This window comes from Peromyscus californicus, unplaced genomic scaffold (assembly GCF_007827085.1).
Source record: "Peromyscus californicus insignis strain IS unplaced genomic scaffold, ASM782708v3 Scaffold_20__1_contigs__length_68692818, whole genome shotgun sequence".
NCBI classification, from domain to species: Eukaryota; Metazoa; Chordata; class Mammalia; order Rodentia; family Cricetidae; genus Peromyscus; species Peromyscus californicus.
Genome location: NW_026294503.1, coordinates 47,408,223 through 47,425,945, shown reverse-complemented (window position 1 = coordinate 47,425,945; position 17,723 = coordinate 47,408,223). Strand labels below are relative to the sequence as shown.

At 44.8% G+C, this 17,723-nt stretch overlaps 1 protein-coding gene across 2 annotated transcripts; it reads left to right on the top strand.

The window, feature by feature from the left end:
* Nucleotides 1-11,651: 11,651 nt before the first annotated feature.
* On the top strand, nt 11,652-15,837 carry LOC128116305 (cytochrome P450 2D20-like). 2 transcript variants are annotated; one of them, XM_052747488.1, is made up of 9 exons: nt 11,652-11,840; nt 12,592-12,763; nt 13,059-13,211; nt 13,291-13,451; nt 14,130-14,306; nt 14,489-14,630; nt 14,831-15,018; nt 15,418-15,559; nt 15,659-15,837. In XM_052747488.1, exons 1-9 carry the CDS (start codon nt 11,652-11,654, stop codon nt 15,835-15,837), a joined length of 1,503 nt encoding a protein of 500 aa, XP_052603448.1. The 2 variants fall into 2 exon arrangements, with proteins under 2 accessions (XP_052603448.1, XP_052603449.1); XM_052747489.1 differs by lacking the exon at nt 13,059-13,211.
* The last annotated feature ends 1,886 nt before the right edge of the window (nt 15,838-17,723 follow it).

Sequence of the window (17,723 nt, the reverse complement as noted above, 5' to 3'; positions counted from 1 at the left end):
ACACACAGAGAGAGGTGGTAATTAAGGGTAACAGATCACAGCTTCTCCAGCAGCACACAATGTTGCTGAAGCCACAGGATGGACAAGGAGCTGAGCCCCTAAGTAGCAGACTTAGCTGCTTCCTGGTGACAGGCTCTGTGGGGTCTGAGGATACTTTGGATTTTCTTAGTGCAAGGTGTGGGGAAGGACATGGCAGCTGATTTGGCATCTGGTAGCACAGGGCAGAGTTATGGAGACTCAGGTCTCCTCTGATCCCACTAATGGATGAGGGTGTGAGGGTGTTGAAGAGGGATCAGGGTCTAATGGAGCATTTTACTCAAGAAAGCAAGTGGAGAGAGGTGCTGTGTGGTCTTGACCTCACTGCCTGCCTCAAGGAACCTGACTTCATTTGTCCATGGTAGGATGCTAAGTAGCCCAATGACAATTCTGGTTGCTTTTTTTTTTTTTCAGCTTTCTCAGGATCTATGGCGAAATTAAGGTTTGGGCTTCCATCCAGCTCCCAAATAAAGACAGGGAATGTAACGAGTATTATGACTCTGGAGGGAATGGTATCCTGAAAGTTTGGGGAGTGAGGTGATACCTGGAGCTGCAACGGGACAGCTCTGCTCTGCAGGGAAAGGTATTCTGACTGTTTGGGGAGTCAGTCTATACCTGGAGCTGGGGTGCAATGGCAGATGGTCTCCCCAGACCACATATCAATCCTGCTCCTATCCTGGAGTGCTGCTACAGCTGAGCTTTATTCAACCCCTTAAATGGGGCTTCCCAGCAGAGCTTTGCTTCGTCTCTAGCCCAAGGTGTTACTTCTTTTGCTTCACTCTGCAGAAGGGGAAACCCTGCAGAAATGTAGCAATCTCCTCTGGCTCTGTGGAAAAGGTGTCATTTCTTCTACTCCACCTTGCTCAGTCCCCTAAGGACCGTCTCAGGAAAGTTCTTCTGTTCTACTCTGTCTTACTAGCCCCCCTAAGGGAACGTCTCTGCAAGTTTTTTTTTTTCTGCTCAGTCCCCTAAAGGACAACTTAGCAAGGTTCTTCACTGCACAGATGAATAAAGTTCTTCACTCAAGACTCTTTGGAGAAAGAGATTTATTTGGGAAGGAGGAGTCCAGCAGATTGGCTGCCTCTACCAGGATGGGAAAGGACAGCCGACAACTGAACAGGCAGTGTGGTTTATATAGGGTTTTCTAGTGGTGGAGTTTCTCTGTTCAGAGTTTCTCTGTTCAGAGTTTTTCTGTTCAGGGATTGGTTAATTTTCCTGCCCAAGGATTGATTAGTTTCATTGGTCAGGGGCAAAGATTCTTCAGTTTCAGAGCCAAACTGTGTTTCTTTGTCCAGGAATAAATATTCAGCTTTTAGGAATTGTAGCTAGAGTTTTCCTGCCTGGCCCACAGTCAGGACAAATCTCTCTCACCTGCCAGTCCCACAGCCACTCAGACCCGACCAAATAAACACAGAGACTTATATTGCTTAAAACTGTATGGCCGTGGCAGGCTTCTTGCTAACTGTTCTTATATCTTAAATTAATCCATTTCCATAAATCTATACCTTGCCACGTGGCTCGTGCCTTACCGGCATCTTCACATGCTGTTTCTCATCATGGCGGCTGTCAGTGTCTCTCTGACTCAGCCTTCCACTTCCCACCTTTATTCTCCTCCTTGTCCCGCCTATACTTCCTGCCTGGCCACTGGTCAACCAGTGATTTATTTATTGACCAATCAGCAACACACTTGACATACAGACCATCCCACAGCAAGGAATTGACAATTTGTCACAAGTAAAACAAAGTGCAGATGGGTGGAATGTATAGCACCAGAAGGACAGAGAGGAAAAATAAAGCCATATGTGGCTAATATAGCAATGAATGTATTGGGACATGATTAACTACAGCAATGGAATACTCAGATTAACATCATCCAATCTCAGACACAAACTATAAAATAAGAAATGCTTCTGAGAGAAATGTCAAAGATACTATCAAAGACAGTCACAGACCATTCAAGCTGTACATCAGCAGGGCACCACAGCTGTTGGTAAAGGTACCTTTAAAATGGCTGACTGACAAACCTGCTTGGGTGGTACAATGACAACAGAAAAATTACAGGCCTTAGAATAGCTGCTACAGGAGCAGTTAAATGCTCAAAATATTGAAGAATCAACCAGTCCTTGGAATTCTATATTTGTTATTTAAAAAGAAATCTGGAAAATGGAGACTAGTAACAGATCTAAGAGCTATTAATAAGGTGATTCAGCCAATGAGCTCTTTACAGTTTGGAATTCCCCTGACTTCTCCATTACTCAAAGTATAGCCTATTGTAGTTATTGATTTAAAAGACTGTTTTTTCACTATACCTTTACAAGAAAAGGGTAAAGAAAAAATTGGCTTCACAATGCCTACTTATATTAATCCTCAGCCTGTTAAGAGATATCAATGGAAGGTTCTCCCACAACGGATGTTAAACAGCCCCACCCTGTGGCTATATTTTGTTAGACAGCCATTGAAAATAATTCATGTACAATTTTCCCAATCTATAATTTACCATTATATGGACGATATTTTACTAGCTGATTCAAATGTTAGAGAAAATTTTTGAAGAGTAAATAAAATTTTGCCTTGCTTGGGGTTACAAATTGCTTCTGAAAAAATACAAAGAGGAGATTCTATTAATTACTTAGGATATAAAATAGGTTTACCACCAGGCAGTGGTGGTGCATGCCTTTAATTCCAGCACTCGGGAGGCAGAGGCAGGCAGCTCTCTGTGAGTTTGAGGCCAGCCTGATCTACAGAGTGAGATCCAGGACAGGCACCAAAACTACACAGAGAAACCTTGTCTTGAAAAAAAAATAGGTTTACAAAAAATTCAACCCCAAAAGGGACAAATCTGGAGAGATCAATTGCAGACTGCTAATGACTTTCAAAAATTGTTGAGAGGCATTGCCTATCTATGGCCCACTATTGGAGTAACAAATCAAGAACTGAGTAATGTGTTTCAAATTTTAAAATGTGACAAGGACTTAAACCGTCTAAGAGAAGTATCAGCTGAAGCTGAGAGAGAATTGGCTTTGGTGGGAAAGAAATTGCAGGATGCTCATGTGCATCATTTGGATCCAGAGTTTGAGTGCATTCTGGTTATTTTACCCTCTATTCATTCCCCCACAGGAATTTTAAAGCAGAGGGAAAATACTATCTTAGAGTGGTCATTTTTACCACACAAACAGAGCAAAAAATTAAAGACATATGTGGAAAGGATTCTCAGTTAATTATAAAAGGAAAATTAAGACTTTGTCAATTGACAGGAATGAACCCAGCAGAAATTATAGTACCTTTTACTAATGATGAAATTGCTTCATTATGGACAGAAAATGAAAACTGACAAAGAGCTTGCAGTAATCTTTTGGGAGAGATAAGTAACAATTATCCAAAAAGCAAGAGATTTCAGTTTATTTAAAAAAAAAAAAAAAAAAGAACCTAATTGGATTTTACCTCATATAGTAAAAGGTACCCCAATTTCTGGAGCTCCTACATCTTATAGTGATAAAAGTAAATCAGAAAAGGCAGGTTATAAGTCAGATTCAAAGCCCTTATGATTCAGTTCTGAAATCAGAATTATATGTAACTCTTTGATTTCTTAGAAACTCTTAATATAATTACCGGCTCTCAATATACAGATAGAGTTGTCTTACATATTGAAATGACTAAACTTATTCCTGATAAGTCTGAATTAGCTTTATACAATTACAGGAAATAGTCAGGAATAGGAATCATCTCATATATATATAACACATATCAGATTCCATATGGGTCTGCCATGCCCTCTAGCACAAAGTAATGATGAAATTGATCAATTATTCATATGAAATGTGCTGGAGGTCTCAGAGTTTCATAAAAAACATCATGTCAATAGCAAGGTCTTAAAAAGGAATATTCCTTCACTTGGCGACAAGTGAAGGAAATTGTTAAGGAAATGTCCTACTTGTTTCTTGTATAACCAAACTCCACTACCTGCAGGAAGTAAAACAAAGGGTACTCAAAGACATGAAATTTGGCAGATGGACATGTTTCATTTTGCAGAATTTGAAAATTAAAATGTGTATACCATACCATAGATGTATATTCCAAGATTTCAATGGGCAACTGCTTTGAGTTCTGAAAAAGCTGATTCTATAATTATACATCTGCTAGAAGTAATGGCCATTATGGGGATACCTGTACAAATTAAGACTGACAATGCTCCAGCATATGTGTCTAGTAAAATGAAACAGTTTTTTGAATATTATAGCACAAGGCATATTACAGCCATATCTCACAACCCCACAGGACAAGCAGTTATAGAAAGGTCTAATTAAACTTTAAAAGAAATGATTAATAAACAGAAGGGAGTAACAAAAACACCCAGAGATAGAGTCCAATGTTTATTAACTTTAAATATCTTAAATGCTAATGAAAAAGGGACAACCGCTGCAGAGAGACATTGGACAATAAAAAAAAAACACTTAATGCATTAAATCAACCTATCTATTTTTAAAATATATTAAAACTCAGAATGGAAACCAGGCTATGTGTTATGCTGGGGGAGAAGTTTTGCTTTTGTTTCCACAGGAGAAGAAAACTGAATACCATCAAGATTGATAAAGAATAGATTTGAGCAGGAGAGCCTTCCTGATGAGGAGAGGGGATAGCTAAGAGTTAAATTGGCCTGATGGTAGAGTATATTTCCAACAGGATGAAGTTTCATAAATCTTCCTAAATATTTGTTTTTGTTGTTCTTTACAAGTGTAAAAGGCAAATGGTCTTTTTGTAGTTGTAGTTGTAGTTCTTAAATGTACCAATTTAATTAAAATTTAAAGCTGACTTTAGGGTAGAAGCATGGTTCTCTCCTCTAAGCCCAAGCATACTTGTTAAAGTAAAATCCAAAATCTCTGTCTCATGTCAGAAGAGCCACCTGGTGTGGAACAGAAGAAAAACAAAATGTAGGGATTATTCTATTGCCAATAATCTCATAATCCTTTGGTTTTATTTTAATTATTTTAAACTTTACATAGACATAAATATTAACTGTTTTAAGACTATTCTGTATATGACATTTTAAATGTTTAAGTTTTCATCAGTGACTCTTAAACAGTCACAGCAGTGACCTTTGACGTCTTTAATAGAAGGAGCCCCACAACTCCTTGTATAGGGACTGTGGTAATGCCATTAAGGGGACAAGCACCACCCAAAGATCAATCTCAGACTACAACTCTGAAGTTGCTTGTTGAGAGGGTCCAGCCTCATAGGATCCTTTAGCTGGGATTTCAGATGAGCTCTGCACTTTCCCATTACACAGAGACTGGACAATGAGTGTTGCAGCTGGTTTGCTCAAGACTTGGCCAGTATGTCAGTTTTTTTCAGGGTATTATCACCCCCACACAAGAGAAAGTAATTTGGGGGACACAACGCCCATATTCCTAAGAGGTGGGGAGAATGCTGTTCGGTCATTTGGTGGGTTATGGATGATTGCCATCATTTATGGGGGTTGTTTATTAATTATTCCTAGTATTGGAAAGGGAGGAAATTATACATATGATATTTGTATTCGGGGATCTCTTTGAAAAAAGAAGAAGAAAGAGAGGGGGAATATAAGTATGATAGGATACAAGAGTACAAGATTGAATCTACTTTAAATAATAGGGTAGATTATTGAATCTGCTATCAACTAAGGGACAACTATTGATCTCAATGTTTTGTGTTTGTAAGAACTTTTGTATATTAACACAAGCCAGACGGCGGTAGTGCGTGCCTTTAATACCTGCACTCAGGAGACAGAGCCAGGTGGATCTCTGTGAGTTCAAGGCCAGCCTGGTCTACAGAGCAAGATCCAGGACAGGCACCAAAACAACACAGAGAAACCTTGTCTCCAAAAACCAAAAAAAACCAAAAAACAAAAAACCCACCACCACCACAGTAGAGAAATGGCATGTCACAATGCCCACGTCCTCCCCTCCTCTCACCTCTTCATATAGGCAGTGTGTCCTATTCAGCCTTGATTGTCAACTTGACACAACCTAGAATCATCTGAAAGGAAACTCCAGGTAAGGAATTTCCTAGATCCGGTTGGTCTGCGCACATGTCAGGAGGGAGTTGTCCTGCCTATTTAACTGACACAGCAGGACCCGGCCCACTGTGGGTGGCACCAACCCTTAGGCAGAGGTTCTTGGGCTGTCGAAGAAAGCTAACGAAGCATGAGTCTGCAAGTGAGCCAGCAAGCCACATTCCACCATGGCTTCTGTTTCAAGTTCCGGCTTGAGTGCCTGGCCTGACTTCCCTCAGTGATGGACTGTGTCCTGAAAGTGTAAGCAAAATAAGAGCGCCACTCTCTCGAGTTGTTTGGTGACGGTGTCTTATGGCAGCAACAGAAAGGGAAGAGAATTTGGTGCATCACCTCCCTTCATTCCACAAGCAGAGTGTACGGCACAGAGGCATCTTGAGGCCTCGTTCAGAAATTCCCATTGCGTCTGTCATCCCCATCGCTCTATTGAGGCCATTGAGTTCTCACCACCCTAATAGGGCACGTTAGTATAGCCGTGTGTGCATGGGAAGAGCCACAGTATGCTGTATAGTTCGGATGTATCAGCCATTTTAGAGTGGTCTCGGAACTTAGTGCCAAGGAAAGGGGGGTGGGGGACTACTACCGCCCCATGTTTTCTTTGCCCACTCATCTGTCAGTGGACATTTGTGAGCCGTAGAGCTGTGAGCATGGATGGCTGGTGACCCTTTTGGGAACCTCCTTTTCATTCTGTATGTGTCCTCAGAGGGGAACTCCTGGGTGGTGGCATCCTTAGTGGTTTGGTTGAGGAATTACTGTACAGTTGCCCTCAGTGCCATTTGTACCAGTTGACATTCCTGTGAAGGATGCCCAAGGCTCCGCCAGCTCCATCTCCTGGTAGCCTGTGTTTCCTAGGGCTGTTTTGACAGAAACCACACTAATGAGTCTGAAGTGTCTCAGTGTGGTTGTGACCTCATTGTCCTAATAATGAGTGACATCGGGCATTGTTTATGTGCTTTGGGGCGGTTTGCCTGTTTGCTTTGTAGAAATGTCTACGCAAGCTTTTGGCTCATTTTTGCTTTAGATATCTGATATATGTGTGGTTATTAGATTTTGTTGGTTGGTTTGTTTTCTGGGTATGACTGTCTAGTCAGACCTGTGGGCTGTCATTAGCTTCTCCCTCTCATGGATTGTCTCTCCTCCCCCCTTTTGACAGTGACCATCTTAAAGAACACTTATGTTCTATTTAGGTGGGTGTAGGTGTGTGCCACGTGTGCACGTGGAGGTAAGAGAGGGTTGGCTCTACGGGAAGGTGTTGGGACTCTCCCTCCACCATGTGGCTTCAAGAGATTGGACTCAGATTGTGGAGCTGGGTCGCAGGCATTTTACCCACTAAACCATGTCACCGGCCAGGCAGTGGCTTGTCATGAGACACAAAGTTTTTAACTATTAAAATTTTGTCTTCAGTTCTTTGATGTTTGTGCCTCTGGTGTCCTAGCCAAGTGACTGCCGACAACTCACTGTACTGAAGCTTCTGTCCCAGCATCTTTACAGGTGAACTCACTCCTTCAGGTCTTTGATCCATTTACACTTCCTTTTTGTGTGTAGTATTAGCTCCTGGGAGTTGCATTCTTGTGCACGTGGTTATCGGGTTGCCCAGGGCCGTTGTTCCACACTGTCTTCTGTATGGAACAGTGTTAGGGCTCATCATTGCCCCTCTAGATTACACCAGGGGCTGAGTTCTGGAAAGTACATTAGACAATTTCCTCAGGCAAATCACAAAGCCTTACCAATTCAAACTTCGATGGTGGAAGGAAGAGCACGCTGCTCCGAGGCTACCAAGCAATGCCACAGAGAATGGTAACACAGTGACATGTGTCCAGTGGGGCTGGGTGACAGAAAATTCAGCACCATTATAATCTTACCATACTGTGTCCATACATGTGTGTGGCCTCTCACTGAAAGGCACTTATGGGTCACATGACTGCCCCTGGGGACTGATTTCTAGGTGGTCTCCTTTGGGGTATAGCTTCTTGGCATAATAATACCATGATTAGGTTCATATACATAATCCAGAGATCGGTGTGACAGGCTTTTTTGACTGTATTGTATCCAAAGTGGTGCAATCCCAGCAGTAACTAAGCCTCATGTTTTTACTCTTGTTTGACTTGTGTTTTGTTTGCTGAAACGATGTCTTACTAGGTAACCCAGGCTGTTCTGGGTAATCTCAGACTTCCTAATTCAGAACCCTAAATGCTGAGATCACAAGAACGTATCACACACTCAGTGCATACTCCAGGTTTTGAATGTTGTCTTCTTAGCCTGCCCATGGGATTAGGAACCTCTGGCGATGGCAGTTGAGAACAAGTTTTAGCTCTCGGTTGGCCCCAGTGTCTCAAGAATGACTCTCCAAGGCTCTGTCACACGCCATGGTGCAGTGATGTAGGTCAGAGTGTGGAATGCATTGTGGCTTATGCAGTGGGTATTCTGGGATTGAGTCCTATCGTAAGCCAGAGCCGAGTCCTGTTTAAAACAAGCAATGTAGTCTGGTGGTGGTGGCACCCACCTTTAATCCCATCATGGAGGCAGAGGCAGGCAGATTTCTGAGTTTGAGGTCAGCCTGGTCTACAGAGCAAGTTCCAGGACATCCAGCGCTACACAGAGAAACCCTGCCTCAAAAAACCAAACCAAACCAAACCAAATAAGCAAACAAACAACGAAAAAAGAAATGTGAGTTTTCCACATGTGTGTGTGTGTGTGTGCGTGCGTGCGTGCGTGCGTGCGTGTGTGTGTGTGTGTGTGTGTGTGTGTATTGATGTGCATGCATAGAAACATGCATGTAGAAGTCAGTGGTTAATGTCAGGCATTTTCCTCAATCACTGTCCATCTTGCTTTTAGATACTGGGCTACTTTCTGAACCTGGTTCTCACCAATGTGACTACACTACCTGGGTCCCAAACCCCAAGGTGCAGTTAGATCACAGGCATGAACCACTGCTTGATTCTTGAGATCTGAACTCAGGTCCTCAGGTTCCTGCAGCAAGCTGTTTACCAATTAAGCCATCTCTCCATCCCTATACCTCATCATTCTTTGAAGACGTTTGGCAGCATTTGTGGTCTCAATATTCCATACAAATTTTAGGAATTTTGGAATCTGATAGGAATTGCATTGAATGCTTAGATCCCATTGAGTAACAGATATTACCCCAGAACTTCCTTCTAACCCGTGAAAAATAAAGCAAGCCTTCTTGTTTTAATGTTCTCTTTAAAATTTTACTATCAATGCATTCCATTTACATATCAGCCAGTCACTTCTGATGGTTTTTATAGGCTACTGTACAAACATTTTATTCATGCATATGTGTGTGTATGTGTGTGTGTGTACATGTTTGTGTGTGTGAGACCATGTCAGAGGGGAACAAATACACATGTATGCACATCCTCATTTCTGTGTGGAAGCCGGAGGTCAAACTTGAATGTCCTCTTCAATTCTTCTCTACCTTATTTGTTGAGACAACGTTTCAATCAGCTTGCAGCCCACTCATGAGCTAGACTGGCTGGCCAGCAACTGAGCACCTCCCTTTTCTGCCTCCCTAGCACTGGGATTGAAGAAGTGGTTGGCAAGTCAAGATCTCCGGAATGAATGCATGTCCTCATGCTTAACTGCAAGCGCCACACTGTGAGAGCCACTGCCCTGCCCTCAAATACTGGCTTTTTTTGATGCTGTTTTATATATAATACTGCTTGTCATTCAGTTCTCACATGGTTCCAGTTACTTCGTTGTTAGATGAAGAAAAAACATGTGGTTTTCTTGTGTTGACTTTGTATCTTTGCTGAATTTGTTTGATGTTCTCATACTGTATTGTGAAACCTCCCTGTTTCCTACATGCACAATTATACAATCTATGATCAATGAATATGGTCTTTCCCCCTACCTGGGACACATCGTCTCAAGTGAGCTGTGGCCTTGTGTCTCACAGACAAGCTCACACTTGTTCTACACTCAGAACCAAGAGACTCCACTGTGTCCACCATATTCCATTTGAGCTCAGGTTCTCAGGAGACTGATGACCTTGCCCCAGCTGCATAGGAAACAGTGACACCTGGAACCCAATTTGGTGGCTGCTTGGCTGTGCCCCAACCCCCACCCCTTTGAACTCTGTTCTTTGTTACCAGAAGTCATGAGCCTATCTTGGTTCCAGAACAGTTTCAGCCCACTGACAACTACTTCTACAACTTGGTAAGTTGGAATTAAGATGGTTCAGTGTGATGATCTAGCTCAGCATCTCCTTAGTTTTCATTTTAGGAATGAACAAAACACTCATCCAGGAATTGTGTGACACTGATTCTCAACACTTTACATTTCTTTATATGCCAAGTGTACATCATCTCAAGCATTGGAGGAGGAGGACATGCCAAGAAACAAAGGGCGAAGAAAAGATAGAGACCACCCTGTGACTAGTACCTGACCTAAGCTAATCACCTCCAGAGACTCTCTGACAGTTGATATTTACTCAATTCTCAGATCTGATGGAAGAAGAGCCCAGGTTCTGAGCCTGGATTTCCTGATCATTTCAGCAAATTCAGTCCAGTCCACCAGACTCCACAGGCTGCAGCCACCTTCTTTCCAATGCCCCTCACTCCCACAGACCATTCACTGGAATTTACGTTTACAGCAGGTGGTGTGTCCAGCTAACTAAGTGATCTTTGAGCCTCCAGGGCGGACTTACCCCAGGCTGTGGTATTGTCAACAAATCCCTCAAAACTCTGCCTGTGTGGCATGAGGAACGACACCCTTTCCGTCCCTATTATGATAACTGTAGACACAGGGCTCCACCCACCGAGAAGCAAAAGGTGTGTAAAATTAGACACACTGGCCTCCATGAGAAAAGTACCTGGATGGACATCCTGCTGGCCTCCCCAGGACTCTCTGACAGTTTTAGACCATTATTCGGCTTTCTCAGATCACAGCTAAGAGGTCCCCAGGCTGTGAGTTTGGCCTTCCTCATAGTTGAGTGACCTCACCCCTGTACTCATGGCTCCCGGGATGGAGCTGCCTTCCCACACTGCCTGTCACTCATCCTCATTGACTAGCCACACAAGCCACTTCAGTGGCCCTTGCCACACAGTGATAGTGCCTGCAGTGTCCGTCACACCTCTTGTCCTAAAGCCAGGGGTTCCATGAACTCAATCCATTCTGAGACAATGTCCTCGGGCCCCCAGAGCTCTGCCTGTGTGGCATATCACTGACTGACTTCCCTATACGTTGTGATCCTGCACCTTGAGGCAGAGTCCACTGGTCATCTTTCCTCTGTATTCACAGTGCCCAGGCATACACAACCACAGTGCACAGCTCCTTGTGGAGCAAGCAATGTTTCTCCCCTGGAGAAGCACCAGAGAAGAGGTGAAAGGGCAGGAACCTCTGAGGCAGACCTTCCCTCACCTTTCTCACCCCTCCCTAAACACCCTGGCTGAACAGTCAATACAGCTACGTGCCTCAAGGCAGAGAACAAAGTGCAGCCTTATCCCCTTCATAAGGGACCAGGTGCCCAGTGTGTCCATACAGTGTCTGTCCTGATCCAGTAGTCTGGAGCAGGTGTTCCCCAAACAGCCTGGGAAGCAGTGTGGCAGTCATGGCGCTGTTAATTGGAGCTGGTCTGTGGTCTGTGGTCATATTCACGGTTGTCTTCCTGCTTCTGGTGGACCTGATGTACCGACGAAAGTTCTGGACTGCCCGCTACCCTCCAGGCCCTGTGCCGCTACCTGGGCTGGGCAACCTGCTGCAGGTGGACTTCCAGAACATGCCACACAGTTTGTACAAGGTGAGACAGATGGTGGTGGAGGGGGGTAGAGGTCATGGTGCCCCTGAAGCCACAGGATTGACAGGAAGATGGTCTCCAAGAGGAGGAGGGCTGAGTAGTTTCCTTGTGGCACTTAGTTCTGGGTCTGAGGACACTGTGGACTTTCTAGGAGCAGAGGCTCAGTATGGAAAGGCCATGGAGGCAGGCTGGGAGTCTGGTTGGACAGTGCAGAAGTCAGGAAGGCTCCAGGTCCCTTGTGATCCCCTCACTGGATGAGGTCTCAGGGACAGAGGGGAGGAGTCGGGTTCCAGTGTAGCCTGTCAGTCAGGAAAGAGAGGTGGGGTGATGGCCGTGTGTGCTATAATCTCTTGCTGCTGTGTGGACTCAGGCCTCGCTGCCCATTTCAGGAACCCGAATTTCTCTTGTTTGATGGGGTATGAAGCAGGCAAAGACTTTGCTCTGGCAAGGTCACCCCTGAATGACCTTATCTACTATGAGAACTTTGCTGGATTTAGAAGAATGGATACCCCATTCACAAGGTCCCATACCTCAGGCTAGAGATATAGATCAGTGATAGAACATTTGCTCAGCATAAGGCAGGACCAAGGGTCAATAATGTGTACCATCCAAATGTGCTCACGTTTGTGTGCTTGTGGGCACACACACACACACACACACACACACACACACACACACACACCTGTGTGTTGAACTTTGATCTTACAGTGTTTGGGAACCTCCACTTCCTAAGTGCTCTGTCCCTCTCCTTCAGCTTCGACAACGCTATGGTGACGTGTTCAGCCTGCAGATGGCCTGGAAGCCCGTGGTTGTGGTCAATGGACTGAAGGCGGTTCGGGAAGTGCTGGTGAACTGTGGAGAGGACACCTCTGACCGCCCTCCAATGCCCATCTATAATCACCTGGGCTATGGGCACAAATCTAAAGGCAAAGAGCTATCCTGGGGAGAAGGCAGAGAGGATAGGGCTTGAGGAGCCGTGGACAGAAGATGGACAGGACCTAATGGAGGGGATGTGTTGAGGCAATGCAAGGGGAAGTCACTGGAATGCAGGGTGGAGACACTACAGTGGCATGTGCTGCTATGTGACAGCAAAGTGCTGGGACACTGGTGGCTGAGACTGACCTCAGGGAAATGATGGGAGCAGAGGATAAGGCACAGACACATGTATCCTTGTTTACACATGGCACATGTATCCATGTTTATCCACGGATGTCCCTGCAGGTGTGGTGTTTGCCCCTTACGGACCCGAGTGGCGAGAGCAGCGGCGATTCTCTGTGTCCACCATGCGAGACTTCGGCCTGGGCAAGAAATCCCTGGAACAGTGGGTGACAGAGGAGGCTGGCCACCTCTGTGATGCCTTGGCCAAGGATGCTGGTGGGTGATAGGTGAGATATAGAGATGTGGGCAGGCACTTATGAGCAATACCATGACTTCCTTGCATCTCTGTTTCTAGGACATCCCGTTAATCCCATCACCCTCCTGAATAAAGGTGTATGCAATGTGATTTCATCCCTCATCTATGCCCATCGCTTCGAGTATGAAGACCCTTTCTTAAACAAGCTGCTCAAAATATTACAGGAAGGTTTTGGAGAGGACTTTGGCTTCATTGCTGAGGTATTAGTCTCAGGGCACTGTGCATAACTACTTCTATGCTGCAAATCCTATCAGAATAATTATGCATTCAGGTGAATGGGTGAGGGTCTAGTGTGATAGTCAAATGCAGGAGGAAAGGCCTACATGTTGGCCAACCTTAGATAACAGCAGGGGAGGAGTGGACAAAGGTCAGGGGCTCTAGGAAGGGAGTGACGTATGCACCCTGTCTATATGAAATCTGCACAAGCCTCTTAGATTTCCAGTAGAATAGTCATTTTGTTTATCTTGAGTTACAAGACAGCCTAGAGGCTGGAATGGTTGAAAAGCAGGTTATGGGTGGGTACAAACAGATCCTTAGTCCTTTGTGGAAGAAACTAGGACCTGAGACTGGTCCAGATGAGCAGTGAGCAGAAACAGCATCCAGGGGCAGGAGACTGATGGTCACTGGGTAAAGGAACTTACCAAGTGAGCCTGAGCTAGATCCCTGGGACCCATGTAGAAGATGGATCTTACTCTATAAGTTGTTCTCTGACTACCAAACAGGAATCATTATGAATGTGTGTGAGTGCATATGCAGGCATGCAAATACACACACAACACACACACACACACACACACACACACACACACACACACACACACACACACAATTCTTCATTAGCAATAAAGGCAACAAGATTGTTGTTGTTTCTTTCCCAGGCACTGAATGCTGTTCCGGTGCTGCTTCGAATCCCTGGGCTGCCTGGCAAAGCCTTCCCCAAGGTGACAGCATTAGTAGACTCACTGGATAAGATGTTGATGGAGCACAAGGCATCCTGGGACCCTGCCCAGCCTCCCCGAGACCTGACAGATGCTTTCCTGGCTGAGATGGAGAAGGTGAGGATAGCCATGAACATGGGGCCAGTGCCTTTGGCAGAAGTGTTCTGTGAGTTGTGATGTCAGGCTGGTGGTATTTACATGTCACTCATGTACCTAACCAAGGGGTGCATGAACTCAATGGTAGATCATTTTGGCCTTACTGCCTGTATTCCTGAGCCTACCTTCTCTGTCTGTCCCAGGCCAAGGGGAATCCCGAGAGCTCCTTCAATGATGGGAACCTGCGCATGGTGGTTTCTGACCTGTTCATTGCAGGGATGGTGACCACCTCAACAACACTGTCCTGGGCCCTGCTGCTCATGATCCTGCATCCAGATGTGCAGAGTGAGCCTGGCTAGGGTTGGGAGGGAGGGTGAGGGAGGAAAGATAGAGATGCTTGAGAATTTATTGGTTCCAGTATAGGATTGATCCTGACTCCTACAAGTCTGCCATTGGAAGTCTTTAGTTACCTTTTAACCCAGAGGGAGAAGGTCAAGGAAGAGCCATCAAGACACTGCTTCACTGAGGGGATGCTGTCCCTCCAGGCCGCGTCCACCAGGAGATTGATGAAGTCATAGGGCAGGTGCGGCATCCAGAGATGGCAGACCAGGCCCGCATGCCCTACACCAGTGCTGTCATTCATGAGGTCCAGCGATTTGCAGACATTGTACCAGTGAATTTACCACACATGACATCCCGTGACATTGAAGTACAGGGCTTCCTCATCCCCAAGGTATGAATGGGGTTCCTTGTCCCAGGGTCACCACTAGGTAAACAAGGGCTACTAACACCAAGACACCATATCCTGGATTTGCACATGGTGATGGGACAAACCTGAGTGTGAGTATACAGCAGCCATTGCCCAGGATTCCCCAGGGAAGAGGGATGTCCAAGAAAATAAGCCACAGGGATTTTAGTGAGTACTATACACAGAGGCAGGTTTGATTTGGGTACCTACGGGATCATTGTCACAGGGCCTTGACTGGTACCAGAAAAGGTACTGAGAGGCTCTGAGGTTGGGGTGAATGAAAGAATCCAGTGTGTGCACAAAGAGGATGTGCATGTTAACTTGGTGAACAGAGTTATGTTAGCTGTGTTCCAGTCCATGTTCACACCATGTGTCTCCTGCCAGGGAACGACCCTCATCCCCAACCTGTCCTCCGTGCTGAAGGATGAGACTGTCTGGGAGAAGCCCCTCCAGTTCTACCCTGAACACTTCCTGGATGCCCAGGGCCGCTTTGTGAAGCATGAGGCCTTCATGCCATTCTCAGCAGGTCCTGGGGGGTGCCTGGCTCCATGTTTCTTCCCAGGGGACTTGGAGGGTAGAGCATCCATCAGGCCCCAGACTGACTGAGCCCCTTTCCCACCCACAGGCCGCAGAGCATGCCTGGGGGAGCCTCTGGCCCGCATGGAACTCTTCCTCTTCTTCACCTGCCTCCTGCAGCGCTTTAAGTTCTCGGTGCCTGATGGACAGCCCCAGCCTAGTGACCACTGGGTCTTTGCATTGCCAGTTACCCCAATTCCCTATGAACTCTGTGCAATTGTACGCTAGAAAAAACAGCAGCTCCAACCTTCTCCCAAGCTTGTGCTAGTTGATGTCCAATAAACCTGTTTACTTTCTTTGTTGCAAGAGTTAGCCACTTGGCAAGAAAGTGTTCTTGCCTTGACTGCTGACAGTATTCTGTCCAAAATGGACAAGGCAGGACATAAAACAAAGGACTGCTGAACTTTGCCAAAACAAGGTAGGACAGCCCTTCAGAAAGTCCTGCTTCTTAGATAACTCTGTCAGATATGCTAGGCTTGTATACCATAGATGGATGCCCCAGCTTTGCAGAAGAACCTTGGGTGACTGTCCAGGCAGCTAGCTGTTTCTGTCATTTCTTTCAATTTTTGGAATTCACTTGCTTGAACTTCCTGCTTACTTGGTTAATATTGTTTCCTTCTCAGGTCTCTGGAGTTGAAGACTACATAGTTATACTAATAGTTTTCCTTGTTAACAAGTTCAGAAAAGAAACTCAGTAAAGCAGTGTAAAGTGTATAAATTTGAGAGACATCAAAAGATAGTTTTCAGTTGGTAAAACAATAGAAAGTGAATTAGTTATAGCACTTTGGACTCACCAAGATAGTATATTCTCTGAATTTTTCAGGTGTTACTGGATGAGACATTATTGATATAATTATTGCCTGTATATATTGTATATACTTATTATATATAGTTTTTCTTATATTAGTTATAATCTTTTTAAATTTTAGATAAAAATGGGAAATGTGGTGATATTTTGTGTATGATCTAACAAATAAAGCTTGCCTGAAGATCAGAGGGCAAAGCCAGCCACTAGTTAGCCAAAGACGCTAGGCGGTGGTGGCACATACCTTTAATTCCAACACTTGGGATCTCATGCCTTTGCTCCCAGTAATTGGGAGGCACACATGCCTTTAATGCAAGCATTAGAGAGGTTGAGACAGGAAGTGATGTGGCTGGGCATAGAAAGGAATATTAGGTGGGAGGAGACAGGAGCTCAGTGTTTTCAGCTGAGGAGATGGTGAGGTGAGAGGTGGCTGTAGCTTGTTCCTTTGTCTCTCTGATCTTTCAACATTTATCCCTCTATCTGACTCTGGATTTTTATTATTAAGGCCAATTAGGATTCGTGCAAGAAGGCAGGTTAAATTCAGCAGTTCCTTTTACAATCCTGTGTCTCTCAGCAGCTGCTGTTTTCTCATCAGCATTCAAAAAATTCAAAGTCAACAAAGCATCATCCAGGATCCAGATGCCCTGTACATTTCCCATCTTTATGTGGCTTATTCTTTTTATATTACTTTACTCTTTCTTTAAGGATTTTACATAAATATTTTAAACTATTTTTTTCTTGTGACTGTCTATACCCATTTTCTTTTCTTTCTTAAGCATCTAGGCACACTCTAACCTGTTTAAAGATTTTTTTTTCTGTCTGGACCTGTTTTCCTGTGCTCCTGTAGCATTCTCTGAACAATTGAGCCAACCCTTAAACTGCTAAATGGCAGTTAGGCCCAAGCCATGCCTCTCTGGTGGGTAGCTCTGCTGTCTCCTTGGGTCTGTGAGAGCTGAGCCTTAAGCCTGCAGGCCTGGATAAGGGCTGTTTTACTGGGAACTGCCTTTAAATGAGAGCTGCATTGAACCATCCCAGCTCAAGGAAGTTGGTACCCACACTGTGGTAGGCATTTTTACTTAGCTTGCTGTTTCTACTCAGTGTGCTATCTGCTCAAATGCTCTGCTGCACAGCAGTGCATCTGAAAGGAGCCATACCAGGTTTCTTCCTTCTTTTTTTTTCAGCTTTCTCTGGCCTTATGGGGAAATTAAGGCCCCACACTGGGGGCCATTTAGTTGGAATTTTCTTTGGGTTTCCAACCAGCTCCCAAATAAAGACATGAAGACTTATTATTAGCTATGAGTTCTAGGCC